The 16,137-nt window shown below is 45.8% G+C and overlaps 1 protein-coding gene across 1 annotated transcript in view; it reads left to right on the forward strand.

Annotated features, from left to right (window-relative positions):
• SACM1L (SAC1 like phosphatidylinositide phosphatase) overlaps window positions 1-16,137 on the forward strand; it is a 130,467-nt gene that overhangs the window by 86,874 nt on the left and 27,456 nt on the right. Inside the window, exons 11-13 of the mRNA XM_044293421.1 lie at window positions 5,188-5,256; window positions 8,339-8,418; window positions 15,250-15,348. Of these exons, the coding sequence (XP_044149356.1) occupies window positions 5,188-5,256; window positions 8,339-8,418; window positions 15,250-15,348 (248 nt within the window). The remainder of the gene's footprint in view (window positions 1-5,187; window positions 5,257-8,338; window positions 8,419-15,249; window positions 15,349-16,137) is intronic.

The raw sequence follows: 16,137 nt of genomic DNA on the forward strand, positions 1-16,137 counted from the left end.
ATGTTTATTAAACTCTGCAGAGACGAAGCGCGGCTTAAAGAAGTCGCCATGGCAATCTGGTCTGACAGGAGAAGAAGAAGAAATAGAATCTCTACTTCAGAGAAGTCACTGGATGTAAGAGGTACATATGTGGGGCTGTATTACCCTGTATGTTCTGTAGCGCTGTATGTAATATTTTTCAAGTATGTCTTTAAAGGAGTTGTCTGCTTTTTCTCGCCCCTATTTATTGGGGGACACAGAAACCGTGGGTTTAGCTATGTCCTAGGAGGCGTTGACATTAGTAAAAGCTGTTAGCTCCTCCCCTGGCAGCTATACCCCCTCCAGCCTGGAGAGAGAGCTTCAGTTTTTTCTAGTGTCAATAGGAGGCATAACCTCCCTGCTCTGCAGGGATCTCCTGAAGATTTTTGTTTATTATTATTTTTTCCCTTTTTCAGATGGGAAAACTGGTCGCCTCGCCTCCCTGTTCTCCCGGGGTCAAGTTGCGCCACTGCCGGTCATCCGCACTGCTGCCTGCCCCACAGAAGACAAGGTGGACCAGGGCAGCCTCGCTCCCCTGCATCCTGCCAGCCAAAGGGTCACCCGTCCAATTCCCTCAATTCCATCGTCCTGCCACTACGGTGCCAGTAGCTGAAGGGGTGACCCTACTGGACCAGAGGAAGGGTGAAAATGGCGTCAGGTAAAGGGAAGATCATGAAGATGAGGTGAGTAAACTGGACTAGGTGAGTATTTTTACCCCCCCCCCCCCCTTCCTGACCTATCCCTCCCTTGTTGGTTATCAGGGACAGCCTATGACTGGAAGATCACCAATTCCAGGGGGGGCCACTGGGGTGCCGCCAGTGTTCCAGAGAAGACACTCGCTTATGTAGTTTTTCACCTCAGGCAGTTTAGCCCTGCTGGCACTCTGGCCTGATTCCCTCATCCCCATCTACAGTCGTACTCGGCCGCACATTAGATGTTAATGGCACTGTAAGCAAGAGACCTAGCGCACCGCTGTGTATCTGGGAGCGCTCGGTCAGACATGCAGAGAGGGGAGCGGAGGAGGCTCCCGCTCCCCGACACCTACCGCCATGATCCACCCATTTTTGGACCGGACACGGTGGAGCGAGAGCGCGCCGCTCCGGAGGGGGTTAACTGCCGTGCGATTGGCCGTGCACTGCATCGGTGCTCCGGCCGCGAGTTTCTCTGCTCCGCCTGCGTTAGTAGGAATGTCCCGGTCCCTCTGCGCCCCAGCCTGACTGCTCCGGTCGGCCACAACATGCAGACAAACACGGCCACAACATGCAGACACCTGCGGACAAACAAGGAGGGGAGCGGGGAGGCTCTCCCTAATGTAGATCGCAGGCGTCAGGGCGCTAGGGGGTTAATAATAGGCGCAAATTATTCCCGCCACTCACCCCCCCCCCCCTCTTCCTCAGGGCAGCTTAACCCCTTCTGGCCAGCCAGCTCCAGATATTCTGAGGATTCTGCCTTCAGTACAAGGTGCCTGTAAATGAACAGTTATCCCCTTCCTACCTCTCTGCCCACTTGTCGTTTGGGCATTCTAGAACAAGATAGATGCGTGGTCATAAGGGCCGACGGTATCGCATTCCTCTGCCCCGTCACCGCAGACACCCCTGCCCCCGCCTGGTACCAGGAGGACCAGATGGAGGACCTCTCATAGTTCCCAATCCGCCTTCCAGGGTCGTTGGTTGATAATTCCTCCACCTGCGCAAATCCGGGGAGGACAGCTGGAGTTCACTTTCCACCCTCTGGGGTCGTCTGGTTGATCAAATCCACCTGCGCCATCCAGAGCAGAACCTCTGGAAGTTCCCACTCCACCCTCCGGGGTCGTCTGGTTGATAATTCTCCATCTGCACGATCCAGTGGAGAACCTCTGGAAGTTCCCATCCATCCCCGGAGTCGTTTGGTTGATAAGGCTCCGCCTATGCACTCCAGTCGATGGACCTCTAGTTCCCACTCCACCCTCTGGGTAGTTTGGTTGATGTATTCCCACCTGTGTGGCCTACAACCGCCACGGGCAAGCTTCTATAAGGGAGAACTGCGTGTAAGAGGGCCAGAGCAGATCATTCTCCTCGGCCACCTCAGACTATCCTAGTCGCCCTGAGGATTGGCCGTCACACCACCTAGTGTCCTTCTGGGGATGTCCTAGTCACTGCCACTCAGAGATGTCCTTCCTTCGCAGAGTCTGATCTTCCATTAGTATTTTAGGCCTCTTCGTTGACGGCGTGGCTATCAAGACCACCATTCTATGCAAAGAGATTTTTTTTGGGCGGATGTCATCCGCAGGCCTGTATCGTCCGGGATCTATTCAGGACCCTTCCTGTGGCAGCGGAAATATTCTGCCACTTCTCTCCCGGTCCTCCTTACACATGTTCACAAGAAATTACCAGGTGCATACTTATGCATTGACAGTTGCTACGTGGGTCACGTGGTCTTGCAGGCGACAGTTCTTAGTTTCCTGCAGGAGCGCTTGCTTCCATGTGTCTGTAGTTTTCCCTCCCTGTGGACTGCTCTTGGACGTCCCACGGTTTTTGTGTCCCACAATGAATATGGGCGAGAAAACAAGATTTTTTTTTTTTTTTTTAAACTTACCAGTAAAATCTCTTTCTCTCTTCATTGGGGGACACTGCACCCACCCAGTATTGTTGTTCAGCCATAGTCGTGGCTGTTGCTAGTTAGAACCCGATTTCGGTTCTTAGCATTGTTGCTGTTACACGTTTTTTCGTTGGTTTACTTGCTTCTCCTACTGCTTCTCACAAACTGAAGCTCTCTCTCCAGGCTGGAGGGGGTATAGCTGCCAGGGGAGGAGCTAACAGCTTTTACTAGTGTCAACGCCTCCTAGAGGACATACAGTTGTGTTCAAAATTATTCAACCCCCAATGCTGTAAAGGGTTTTAGGGAATTTAGTGTACATTTGTAATTGTGTTCAGAATGAAATCTTACAAGGACTTTTTAAAGAACCAAATGCAACTAAAATGACATCAATTGTTTTTGTAATACAGTATTAAATGTTTTATTTTTTTTTTGTGATTTCTTCATTGACACAATTATTCAACCCCTTAAAGACTACCACTCTTAAGAACAGAGGTTCATTCAAGTGTTTTCGATCAGGTATTGAAAACACCTGTGGATGTCAAGGAGCAGTAATCAAGCATAATAAGCACCAGTTAGGCAGATTTAAAAGGACTGTGATACTCAGCTCCTTCTAGACATTTACTGGTGTGTTTACAAACATGGTGAAGTCAAGAGAATGGTCCAGGAAGACAAGAGAAGAGGGGATTTCTCTTCACAGGAAGGGCAATGGCTATGAGAAGATTGCAAAGATGTTAAACATACCAAGAGACACCATAGGAAGCATAATTCGCAAATTCAAGGCAAAGGGCACTGTTGAAACGCTACCTGAAGAATGGGCAAAGATACCCGTAGATCGCTGCAAGAGACTTGTGTCAAGCTATGCTTCACGTTTAAAAGCTGTTATAACTGGAAAAGGATGTTGTACTAAGATTGAATGTCACTTGGGGGTTGAATAAAACTGATAATGATGTGAGCACAGAAAAGACATTTGTGGTTATTTTATTATATATGTTATATTTGTCTGACTTACAAGTGCCTCTTTGATTTAATTGTAAACAAGATGACTGAAATGATCAAAATCAATGTCAAACTGGCCAAAACACTCAATTTCAGTGGGGGTTGAATAATTTTGAACACAACTGTAGCTATTCCCACGGTTTCTGTGTCCCCCAATGAAGAGCGAGAAAGAGATTTTACTGGTAAGTTTTCCAAAAATCTTGTGTGTTATTTTATTTTATTTTTTTAAATGAGCACTGCCTTCTCTGCTCTGTTTACCTGCTCATCACTGCAAATGCTACGACGAGCATGTGAACAGAACAAAGAAAACAGTTCTCACATGAGCGCTGCTCTCTTCAAACAGCTGATCGGCGGGGGGTTCTGGGGGGACCCTGCCGATCTGATATTGACGACCTATCCTGAGGATAGGTCGGTAGGATAGGTTCAATTCTTGCCTCGGGCACCAGAAAAGCTAGGTGCACCAGCGCTGAGTGAAGGCGGCCCAAGCTGAACTCTTGCGCCAGGGCCCATGAGCCTTTAGCTACGCCCCTGATCTTAGCCATCCGATGCATCTACTATACAATAATGAAACTGGGTATTTATTTTTATTTTTTTATAATCTATCCAGTTTTTGTATATGATCACATAGGCTGGTTGAGAAGTTGTACACTGGATGCTAGTAATCCTACCGTCTCCAAACATTTAACATTTCCTACATAAACATGATGGCAGTGTATCTTTGTGTAGTTTCCTGCAGTTAACAGTGGTTCAGATCACAGGTGGATTTTTCTTAATCTAGAAACATTATTATTATTAAAATAAAGTATCAAATGGTTTTGAATTCAAGTCATGACATGATATCATTACTGATGTTCCATTTTATGTTATACTCTATTGTGTAGTGGTCCAGGAAAGATAAAGCATCTTCCTTGACTGCTTTTGCTAATATACAAATCTTGGTTTGGCTTTTTAGATGAAGAGAGCACTTAGGCTCTCTATTTGTAAGCCAATCCTAGGAGTTGAACCTACAGAGAAAAAGTATTTTAAAAGACTCATGCCTCTTCTGTGTTTTGGGTCCTATCCTGGTTTTGGCTTAAAATACTGATGAAAAATACTGACAGACTACTGACCACTAGTGTTGAGCGAACTTTTGTTTTCAAGTTCGACGTACAAGGTTTGGGTTCTCTTAGAATCTCGTTGTGGATTCTGCTATCACAGACGATAACTAAATTTATGATGGCATGCACCACGGAAGCCTATAAGAAGCATTCTGTATGGAAGGAATGCTCAACATGCTTACAGCTAGCAGCCTACAGCAGGGCATGGTGGAAGTTGTAGTTTTACAACAGCTGGAGGGCTGCAGGTTTAGCATGCCTGCTGTATGGCATTCCTTCATAATAGAAGTCTATGCTTGCCATAACAGGATTCTTAGATAACCCGAACCTTGTACGCCAAACTTGAAAACACAAGTTCGCTCAACACTACTGACCACTTTAAAGTGGCTTTACCCTTAGAAATTTGATTTGATACTCACAAGAAATCAGCAATTCTTATTGTCAGTCTTCATTTATCAAGGGCTTTTGTTTCACCAAACTTTTTTTTTTTTTTTTTCTGCAGACAGATGGATTTCAGCGACATTTTGACTTGCAGATAATTAGCTACGGCAAGCAAGTTATAATTAACTTGGTATGTTTTATGAATTTTGTTTATTTTATGCTTAAAGGGGTTTTCCCATCTTGCTACTTCATCCTCACCTGCAGCCAGCTCTGCTGTTCACTTCCTGAAATCATGCTTCTAAGGCCCCATGCACACGGCCGTGTTTCACGGCCGTGTGCGGGCCGTGGAACCGCGGCCTGGATCCCTCCTGAGAGCAGGAGCGCACGGCGTCACTGGTTGCTATGACGCCGTGCGCTCCCTGCTGCCGGCACAGTACAGTAATACACTGGTATAGATCATACCAGTGTATTACTGTATTGCGGCGGCAGCAGGGAGCGCACGGCGTCATAGCAACCAGTGACGCCGTGCGCTCCTACTCTCAGGAGGGATCCAGGCCGCGGTTCCACGGCCCGCACACGGCCGTGAAACACGGCCGTGTGCATGGGGCCTAAGGCTGGGTGGGCTTAGGCAGTTTGAGTGATGCTCTGCCACGCCTCTTTCTGACATCACACTCCTTGCGTGTTCGTTCATGTGTCTCCTATGGCCACCGCTTCTCTCCTGAATCCCTGGGCCGTGCTTGGGCAGAAGACATTTTTTTTCACCCAGCTCATTGGAGTCCTGAGAGCTTACGCTGCTGCGCATGCGCAAAGCCTATTCCTTTTGTGCCGCGTCTCATACAGAGCCGCGCTGCATACAGGGCATGCGCGGCTCTGTATGAGACACGGCACTGAAGAAATAAGCCTTGCGTGCGCGTTCACGACTGCAATGAGCTGCCGGCTGGGTGAAAATAAATTGACTTCTGCGCAAGCACGGCTCATGAATTTTGTGAGGCCAGCAGTGGCCGTATCTATGTGATACTATATGACAACAATGAGGTAGGAGGGAAAGAATTTTATCAAGAAGGCTGGGAATTTGCCAATACAATGTATTTACAAAAACAGTGGCACATCATTAACAGATTAAACAGTGATCATTGTGATGGGAATAACCCTTTAAAGGAGTTATCCGATAAAAAATATCGATGACCTGTCCTCAAGATAGGTCATCAATAGGGATGAGCGAATTGACTTCGGATGAAACATCTGAAGTCGATTCGCATAAAACTTCGTTCTAACACTGTACGGAGCAGGAGCTCGTACAGTTTTAGAATGTATTGGCTCTGATGAGCCGAAGTTATTGCTTCAAGTGGTTGGTACCTTGGAACCAAACCTGTACAGTATTAGAACAAAGTTTTATGCAAATCGCCTTCAGATGTTTCATCCGAAGTCAATTCGCTCATCCCTAGTCATCAATATCAGATTGGTGGGCTTCTTGACACCCGGGACCCCAGCTGATCAGCTCTTCCTAAGCCAGTGACGTTGCCGTACATCGGTCACGTGAGCTAGCTGTAGTTCAACCCCATTCAAGTGAATGGGACTGAGCTGCAATACCAAGCACAGCCATTATACAATCTACATTGCTGTGGTTGGAAAGCTGCAGGGAGACCACAGCACTCACTGGAAACAGCTGATCAGCAGGGGTGCCAGCATTCAGATCCCTGCCGATGTGTTGATGACCTATCCTATATGTTAACCTGCAGTTGTCCACTTCTGAAAAAATGTTTTTCAATAATTAATTTTGTATTCTTCTATATAATATTCAAATGGACACTTTGGGTCTTTGACTGCGATAAAAGGCATTTTTATGAATAAATCTTTTTAATGATGAAATGCATGGTTTTCCTGTCTATGAATGCAGCCTGGTAGGCCTCACACACAAAAGCTGTTTGTGTGATTGGAGTGGTAGTGCACATTCGTGACCACCGCTCCATTCAGTTCTATAGGACTGAGGATATAGTAGTCCCAAAGAAGAGTGGTCACGAATACACACCACTCCACTCATATATGGGGACTTGGGAACCCATTCCCTTGCAGAACTCCAAGTGATGGGTTATCAATGTATGACTGCTGAGGACCGCACCAATAACTACAACGTTGATGCAGAGATCCATGTATTTTGTGAATTAATACTTTCAATAGTTTAAAAAAATATATAGTTTTTTTTTTTTTTTTTTTTTTTTTTTTTTTTAGGGGGGCACAGTGTAATATATATATATTTTTTAAATAGCTATAAAGGGTTTGTCCCACCTAAGCAGTTCAGGGCCGCTGCTGTCCCCTAGCCCTGAACCTTCTGTTACATGTGGGGACAGTGCATCAAAGTTTAATTGATGGCACAGGCAAGAGGCACGTTCCCAAGGCTGCCAGTGAAACATTTTGATTAGTAGCTTCTAAAGGGCACAGTTATCTCTAGATTTGAATTTAGAGATAACAGTGCTTCACAGCAAACACACTGTCTGACCCCTGACAGTGTTATTGGGGGACAGCTGTGATCTTTCTACCCAGTTGTATTGTAAAGTTCCTGGAACTTTACTACGTCCTCAATCGCAGGATGAGAGTTGGCAGTGACGATGCGTATTACAGGTCCAGGGCTAATGTTTTCTAATACATTCTATCTAAACACTGGTAGGAGCTGCCTATGAGCTAGCTGCGGAGAACAGCTCCAGGGCTACTGCGCATATTCTGGAGCTGTTCTTCACAGAGTTCAAGTGCTAATGTGAGGTGGCTGGGATGGGAGTAGCTGCACATTCGTTCCTGAAAGAGTGAAAATATGAACTTTAGTTGTCTTCAGATTTTTCTGCTCTAAAAAATTTGCAACATAGTAAAGTGAAATGCATGTGAATGTGGTTTTACAGAGCCCTATTAACACATGAGGGGGAATTTTAGTGCATGCAGAATGACTTACCGTATGTTGCAGATTTTGTCTGGATTTTCGCCACATTTTTCCCCCCTTTGCAGGGCAAACGAAATCCTCTTTAATACCGTCTGCAAATACGGAGTTCCTGTGGCTTATAAGGCCATTTATACAACATCATTTTCCACTTTTTATGAATGTGGCCTTAGCTATTCATAAACAAGTAAATATGGTTTGCTTTCTCGGAAAGCATTTTGTGGCCTGGTTCCATATAGTTTATTCTGTATCTGCAGTCTCCAGTGACACGATATTCCCAAAGGAATAGAAGCACCTGAATTCTAGAAGCATGTGTATTTACTTTGTGTTTTATTTTTTTATTTAGGTTAACCAGAAAGGATCAGAAAAACCACTTGAACAAACATTTTCACAGATGGTAAATGGCCTTGGAAATGGAATGGTTAGGTAATCATGCAATTTCAGTATCTTTTATGACTTCTGTTAGTAGTTTAAACACAATGCAATAGATGTAGTGTTTTATGTATTAGTGGCTAGAACTTGCAATTCCAGTCAACATGGACTAAGCTTGTAGGATTATACCTCTAGAAACCCTTTGGTTACTTTTTTAAGAGAACAAAACTAAAATGCCAACAAAATAAGTGTCAACTATATGCATGGTTTCTATAAGTTACATGGTGTTTCTAAAGAAATGCATTTGAAATGTCTCTGAAAAGTTATAAAAGACAGATCAGTGAAAGTCCAACGGTTGTGATTCCTGCCAGCATCAAGCAATATAAGGATCTCTTAAAGGGGTATTCCCATATCGCTAGGATATGCCCCCATTGTCTGATAGGTGCGGGTCCCACTGATGGGACCCGCACCTATAACGAGAACAGAGCAGGGAGAGCTGTGGCTGGAGGACCCCAGATTTCCCGGGGTCCGTCCACAACTAAGCTGCTCCCATAGAAGTGAATGGGAGCGTGTGCCGCTTATGCGCGGCCCAGGGTCCCTTTCATTTCTATGGGGCCAACGGAAATAGGCTGGCTTGGCTATTTTCGGCGGCCTCTTAGAAATGAATGGAGGGCGCCTTCCTTCACTTGCGGGGCCCCGTTCCCGTTATAGGTGTGGGTCTCAGTGGTGGGACCCGCACCTATCAAATAATGGAGGCATATACTAGCGATTTGCTCCCATTTTCTGAGATGGGGCAACCCCTTTAACAGTTCTCAGTAGCCGTGGCCAAAAGCCATTGAAAATGACAGGAAGTTACCTCAGATTATCCTTATTTAACAATCTCCCGACCGCCTAACGCAGGGATGCGTCCTGCGGTCGCCCGGGTTATTCCTCTTTGACGCATCGGCGCGTCCTCTCACGAGAGGCGAGATTTTGCGTGAACGCGTGCATGCGCGCGTGTTCACAGCAACGCTATTCTCAGAAGTTGATCTACAGCCTGCCAGCAGCGATCATTTTTTTTTTTAACCCCAAAAAGGTATATTAGACGCTGTTTTGTTAACAGCGTCTAATATACCTGCTACCTGGTCCTCTGGTCCATCCTTTTGCTTGGATCGACCATCAGAGGACACAGGCAGCTCTGTAAGTAGCATCATTCACCACACTACACTACACCCCCCCCCCCCCCCCCACTTAACCCTGATCACCCCATATAGACTCCCTGATCACCCCCCTGTAAGGCTCCATTCAGACATCCGTAATTATTATTTTTTTCTGATCACTGCAAAAACACCGTAAAATAATTTATTTATTTTCGGCACAAGTTAGCAGAAATTGATTTTTACGCATTTGGATACCAAACTACTTCTCACGCTTTAGGGCCCCTAAAATGCAAGGGCAGTATAAATACCCCACATGTGACCCCATTTTGGAAAGAAGACACCCCAAGGTATTCCGTGAGGGTTATGGTGAGTTTATGTAAAATTTTATTTTTTGTCACAAGTTAGTGGTATATGAGATTAAAAAAAATCATTTTCCTCTAACTTGTGACAAAAAATTAAAAACTTCCATTAATTCACTATGCCCATCAGCGAATACCTTAGGGTGTCTACTTTCCGAAATGGGGTCATTTCTACTGTCTGGGCATTGTAGAACCTCAGGAAACATGACAGGTGCTCAGAAAGTGTGTAAATTAATTTTTTGGCACCATAGTTTGTAAACGCTATAGCTTTTACCCAAACCAATAAATATACACTTGTTCTACATCAGACATGCAGAACAATAAATTTAGAGAAAGATTTATATAGAAACGTAGTTTTATTTGAAAAACAGAAAGTGAAAAATTTAAATTTTTTTGCAAAATTTTCAGTCAATTTTGATATAAAAAAAAAGTTAAAATGTCAGCAGCAATGAAATACCACCAAATGAAAGCTCTATTAGTGAGAAGAAAAGGAGGTAAAATTCATTTGGGTGGTAAGTTGTATGACCGAGCAATAAATTGTGAAAGTAGTGTAGTACAGAATTTTAAAAAGCGGTCTGGTCATTAAGGGGGTTTAAGCTAGGGTAGCTGAGGTGGTTAACTGACGGAGCCTGCTTCCTTCCTTACATCCAATTGACTTGTCATGAAAAATCTTTAAAGGGTTTCTACCACCTCATTTTGACCTAATTAGCTCTCAGACACTAGCGATCTGCTAGTGTCTGATCTACCTAACAATGCTATTTTCAGACCTTTGTGTGGACCCGTTTCCTTAAAAAACGACCTTTTATTTATATGCTAATGAGCCTCTAGGTGCTATGGGGGCGTCTTTTCAGCACCTAGAGGCTCGGTCTACTCACACTGTATGCCACCCCGCTCGTCTGTCAAGCCCGCCCATCTCCTCTAGAATGCCATCCTCCATCTCATTTATTGGCCGAATTCTCGCGCCTGCGCCGTGTGCGTCTGTATTCGGCGCAGGCACAGTGACTGTCGAAACGCTCCCTGCGCCGGCATCTCCACTGCGCCTGCGCCATCTGTTCCCCGGAGCACCGTGACTTAATCGGCGCAGGCGCAGTGGAGATGTCTGTGCAGGGAGCGGTCAGACATTCACTGCGCCTGCGCCGAATACAGACGCGCACGGCGCAGGTGCGAGAATTCGTCCGCTGGCTGAGATGGAGGATGGCTTTCTAGAGGAGATGGGCGGGCTTGACAGATGAGCGGGGCGGCATACAGTGTGAGTAGACCGAGCCTCTAGGTGCTGAAAAGACGCCCCCATAGCACCTAGAGGCTCATTAGCATATCAATAAAAGCTCGTTTTTTTGTGAAACTGATCCACACAAAGGTCTGAAAATAGCATTGTTAGGTAGATCAGACATTAGCAGATCGCTAGTGTCTGAGAGCTAATTAGGTCAAAATGAGGTGGTAGAAATCCTTTAACTAAAAAAAATCCTTTCAAGGTTTGGAACCCCATAGCAATAGCAATATCAATAGATTGCTGCAGTCCCTTTTTAAGTACTTGACCTGTGATCATAATATTCTGAAAGAGTATTTACATATCAGACTTTTTGGGCATATCCACAGTGTGTGCTGAAAATGTCTGATAGATGCAGGTCCTGACCTCTATTCCACCTACATGTGCAGCCAACTGTAGCATATGGGACTTCTGAAAATGTCTTGTTAATTACACTCCTCAACATTGAAATTGCACACCAAGAAGGACAAATTGTAAGATTATGCCGATCAGGGAAGTTGCAGGTGTTGCCAGGGCAGGCCTTTGGGGTGTGCGGGCTGTGCGGCCGCACAGGGCGCCATAGCAACAGGGGCGCCGAGCGGCCGACAGCTCGCAGTGTAATATGCGGCAGGCGAGGCGGCACTTGTGTTCTGCCTTGTGGCGGGCCCCCGCCCCCTCTCCTGTCTGACCTGATTCCTCCTCCCCTGTGTCTGACCTGGCTGTCACCTTATGATCCTCCGTGCCGTGCGTCTGGCACGTCTGCACCATTTCACAGACAGTTCACACTGGCCAATCAGCTTTTCGCAGCGCAAAGATCCTGCTGCTGATTGGCCAGTGTGTAGGACTGGAGCAGCAGGCGCTCCGCTCGCATCACGCTTTTTCCTGTGTCACTCACCGTGTCAATGTCTGCCGACTACAGCCCGCCCCAGCCCAGAGAGACTGAAGGACTGCCCTGGAGACTGTCAAACCGAACAATAAGGTAAGTTATCTTATAGTAATTTACATGCATGCACTAGAAATCTGATCCATACCCTGCCCAATTTAACCTGCAAAACTGAGCAAAAAGTCACAATTGTTTTAGCAAAACAAAGCTTGTGCAAAAATGTGTGGCTTCTTAGCGCCACAATTCTGGTGCAGGGGGAATGATAAATCTTCCCATTGTGTTTTCTAGCACCTTCTGAACTATGTTATAGGCACCGGTGCTAACATTGTTGTGCCCATGGAGGGAAAATTAATGATGGCACACCAGGGCCGTTGTAACGTTATACTTCCCTACCTCGTGAGATTTCCCTACTCTCGTCAATTCCGGTCGCACCGGACATGACGTGAGGAGGTAATCGGCACCGTGCAGGCGCACAAAGATGGGTTAGGGAAATTTCACAGCAGAGTGCGCATGCGCTGGGAGCCTCGCAGGTGGTTAGGGTGGGGAAAAATTATGGGCCAGTGCGCAGGCGTGGTGATCGGATGGATGTTCTCATCTGGACACCGGCCGACACTGCGCATGCGCTGGGAGCCTCACCAGCGGTTAGGGTAGGGAAAAAACACTGGCCCGTACGTAATTTTTCCCTTCCCTAACCGCTCGTGAGGCTCCCGGTGCATGCGCAGTGTCGGCCGGTGTTCAGCTGAGAACATCCATCCGAACACTGCGCCTGCGCACTGGCCCATAATTTTTCCCTACCCTAACCGCCAAGCAAAACTCCTGACGCATGCGCACTCTGCTGTGAAATTTCCCTAACCTTACGTCATGTCCAGTGCAACCGGAAGTGACAAGGTTAGCTTGCACAGGGCGCCTGAACACCTAAGGCCGGCCCTGGGTGTTGCTAAGATCTACCTAGCTCCAATCTGTGGCATGTGGGAGGGGTATACAATCCAGATTGTAAGCAAAGTCAGCTCAAATCGCATGGGAGGATTCTCCTGTTAATCAAAGTGCCAATTATCACCACAAATTGAGAGGGACAGAATCCTTGAACTGAGAGACCTTGGTTTATCACTCTGGCAGATCGCTATGCACCTAGGCAGAGATGTCAGCACTGTTAGGCGTTGCTTGTCACAGTGGTTGGGAGAGCAAAAATTAAATAGAATGGGAGCAAGAGGTGCGCGAAGGCAAATTCTGCATGAACAGATTGTCCAATTCGAAGAATGTGCATAGTGATCCATTCTGTACTGCAAGTGAAATTCAGCATAACATCCCAAGCTTACGGGCGGCAAACAGTGTCTACACACACCATCAGAAGCCATTTGCATGACATTGGACCACAAGCCAGATATTCAGATAAAGGTGTTTCATTGACCTAATGAGTCCCACTTTTGTCTCTGGCGCAGTGATAGCAAGAGATTAGTCTGGGGACCACATGGGCAACGCCATAAAGAGGCTTTTACAAGGAAACGTTATACCAGTCCTACTCCCAGGATTATGGTGTGGAGTAGCAAAATGTGCAGTTAAAGCTCAGCTTTACATTTGGTTGTGGAACTAGTTGTATGGCCATGAGTCGTTTTTCAACAGAACAATGCCAAGCTGCATGTTACTGCAGCTGTGAGCAGCCTGTGTGGTCTAAATGTGCTACCATGGCCTGCAACCTCCCTGACTTGTCTCCCATCAAGCATATCTGGGACAGCATTGGTTGGCAGTTGCAAAGCGAGCTGCCAGCAGTGGATCTTCATGACTTGCGTGCCCAAGTGCATTCAGCATGGCAGAACATTCCTTAGACAATCATTAATATCCTCATTGATGGCATGTCAAGGCATATAAGTGTATTTCTGCATGTTGTTCTCATACTCGATACTGAATAAATCTATGTTTTGAATATTTTGTTTTTATTTTTTACCACTTGTATATTATTGACATGTTCATAGATTTTTCCTTGTGGTGCAATTTCAATGTTGAGGAGTGAATAATGACTAGGGTGCTTTGTTGTTTCAGTAACTTTAAGGGGCTTCTGTTTGTCTTTCAGCCAGATTCCCAATATCCCCTCCCCCCCCCAGTCACCGGAACTGCAGAGGGAAGGATATTTGCTCACTCTGGCCGCAGGGTTGAGACTCCTTCGGTTGCCGCACTCTGCCATGCAGGTCACGTTTGCCGTGCAGCGGTGACATGTGATCCATTGACGTGATGCATGGGGGTCACCTGTCAGTCATTGGCTGCAGTGACACACATGATCACCTTCAAACCAGTTGTCAATGAGCTGGACCAGTGCGCAGCAGCGGAGGACTGAAGGAGGCAGTGTGGGACCAGTAAGTAAGTTTCCCTCCATAGGTCCTGCAACGTTGAGGAGAGGGGGGAGAGGTTGGCCAAAAGGTCCTCTAAACGTGGATAACCCCTTAAAATTACCCAAGTGGGCATACTGCACAGGAACTGCTGCCTAGATGCAGTGGACATGTTGCCTCATGGATGGCTGATAGGGGACTGAAGTACTCTAAGGGCTGTTTCACACTAGCGGATGCCATGCGTGACATCCTCTGCGTGAATGACGGTCAAGACCCGATGCGGACAGCAGAAGCACGGAGCATTATCAGTCATGTTAATGCTCCGTGCTTCTGCTGTCCGCATCGGGTCTTGGCTGTCATTCACAGAGCGGATGTCACACACGGCATCCGCTCGTGTGAAACAGCCCTAAAGGTTGGGTGTCCCAGAGCTGAGAATAATGGCTATCCACAATCTTCACAAAACCAGCAAAATAACTTTAGAGCCTGTATTGTACATTGCAGAAAATACAGAGCTGTGCTTCTCTTCATAATTGTGGTATAGGTAGAAGCCGGTGGTACTTGTAGACAGACAATTTACAGTAATTTGAGAAATGAGGTTTCAAGTGCCTCCTTGCTGAAACTTGAGTGCAACTGGAGAATATCCAAGAAAGTGGAGAGTTTAATGCAGCAGACAAAGGATCCTGATGCATGGAAACAACACCTCGTTCTTTAATACATAAGAAACACGCTCGACGTAAAAGAGCTGATAAAGCATTGCTAACTGTTCCTCATCCTCATGGATTTCTATAAATAGAAGGTGTACTATATCTAGCCTTAAGATGAGATACTGGCAGGTTTTAAATTAAACTTGTCTTGTTAAAATGCGATTGTTTGCAGGGTCTCTTCCACATAATGTAAATGTAATGTCATATCATCCTTGACTCTTTTTTTTAAATAGGTATTTTGCTTTTGACTTCCACAAAGAATGCAGCCGGATGCGCTGGGACCGGTTACAGATTTTGGTAGATCAGCTGGCTGAAATTCAGGATGAATTTGGGTGAGAAAGTACTAGTGCTGAGTCCAGATGACTGAAAGCTGCACCCTTATCATACCTTGCACTGTGTATATTATCAGCCCTAAAATTTGAAGGGTCTATATCTGTGTGATTTCAGTTACTATTATAATTACAAAAGGATACAAACAATTCTTTGATGTTTAGTTTTATAGACCAGTATCCCTAAAATAAAAAATGGTGTGTAAAATCACTTCGTTTTCAAAAAAGATACACGTTACAAATGCTTGGAGTATTTAAATATACACTTACCTTAAGAATTATTAGGAACACCTGTTCTATTTCTCATTAATGCGATTATCTAGTCAACCAATCACATGGCAGTTGCTTCAATGAATGTAGGGTTGTGGTCCTGGTCAAGACAATCTCCTGAACGCGAAACTGAATGTCAGAATGGCAAAGAAAGGTGGGCTACAACAGCAGAAGACCCCACCGGGTACCACTCATCTCACTACAAATAGGAATAAGAGGCTACAATTTGCACGAGCTCACCAAAATTGGACTGTTGAAGACTGGAAAAATTTTGCCTGGTCTGATGAGTCTCGATTTCTGTTGAGACATTCAAATGGTAGAGTCCGAATTTGGTGTAAACAGAATGAGAACATGTATCCATCATGCCTTGTTAACACTGTGGAGGCTGGTGGTGGTGTAATGGTGTGGGGGATGTTTTCTGGGCACACTTTAGGCCCCTTAGTGCCAATTGGCCATTGTTTAAATGCCACGGGCTACCTGAGCATTGTTTCTGACCATGTCCATCCCTTCATGACCACCATG

This window comes from Bufo gargarizans, chromosome 5 (genome assembly GCF_014858855.1).
Source record: "Bufo gargarizans isolate SCDJY-AF-19 chromosome 5, ASM1485885v1, whole genome shotgun sequence".
NCBI lineage: Eukaryota > Metazoa > Chordata > Amphibia > Anura > Bufonidae > Bufo > Bufo gargarizans.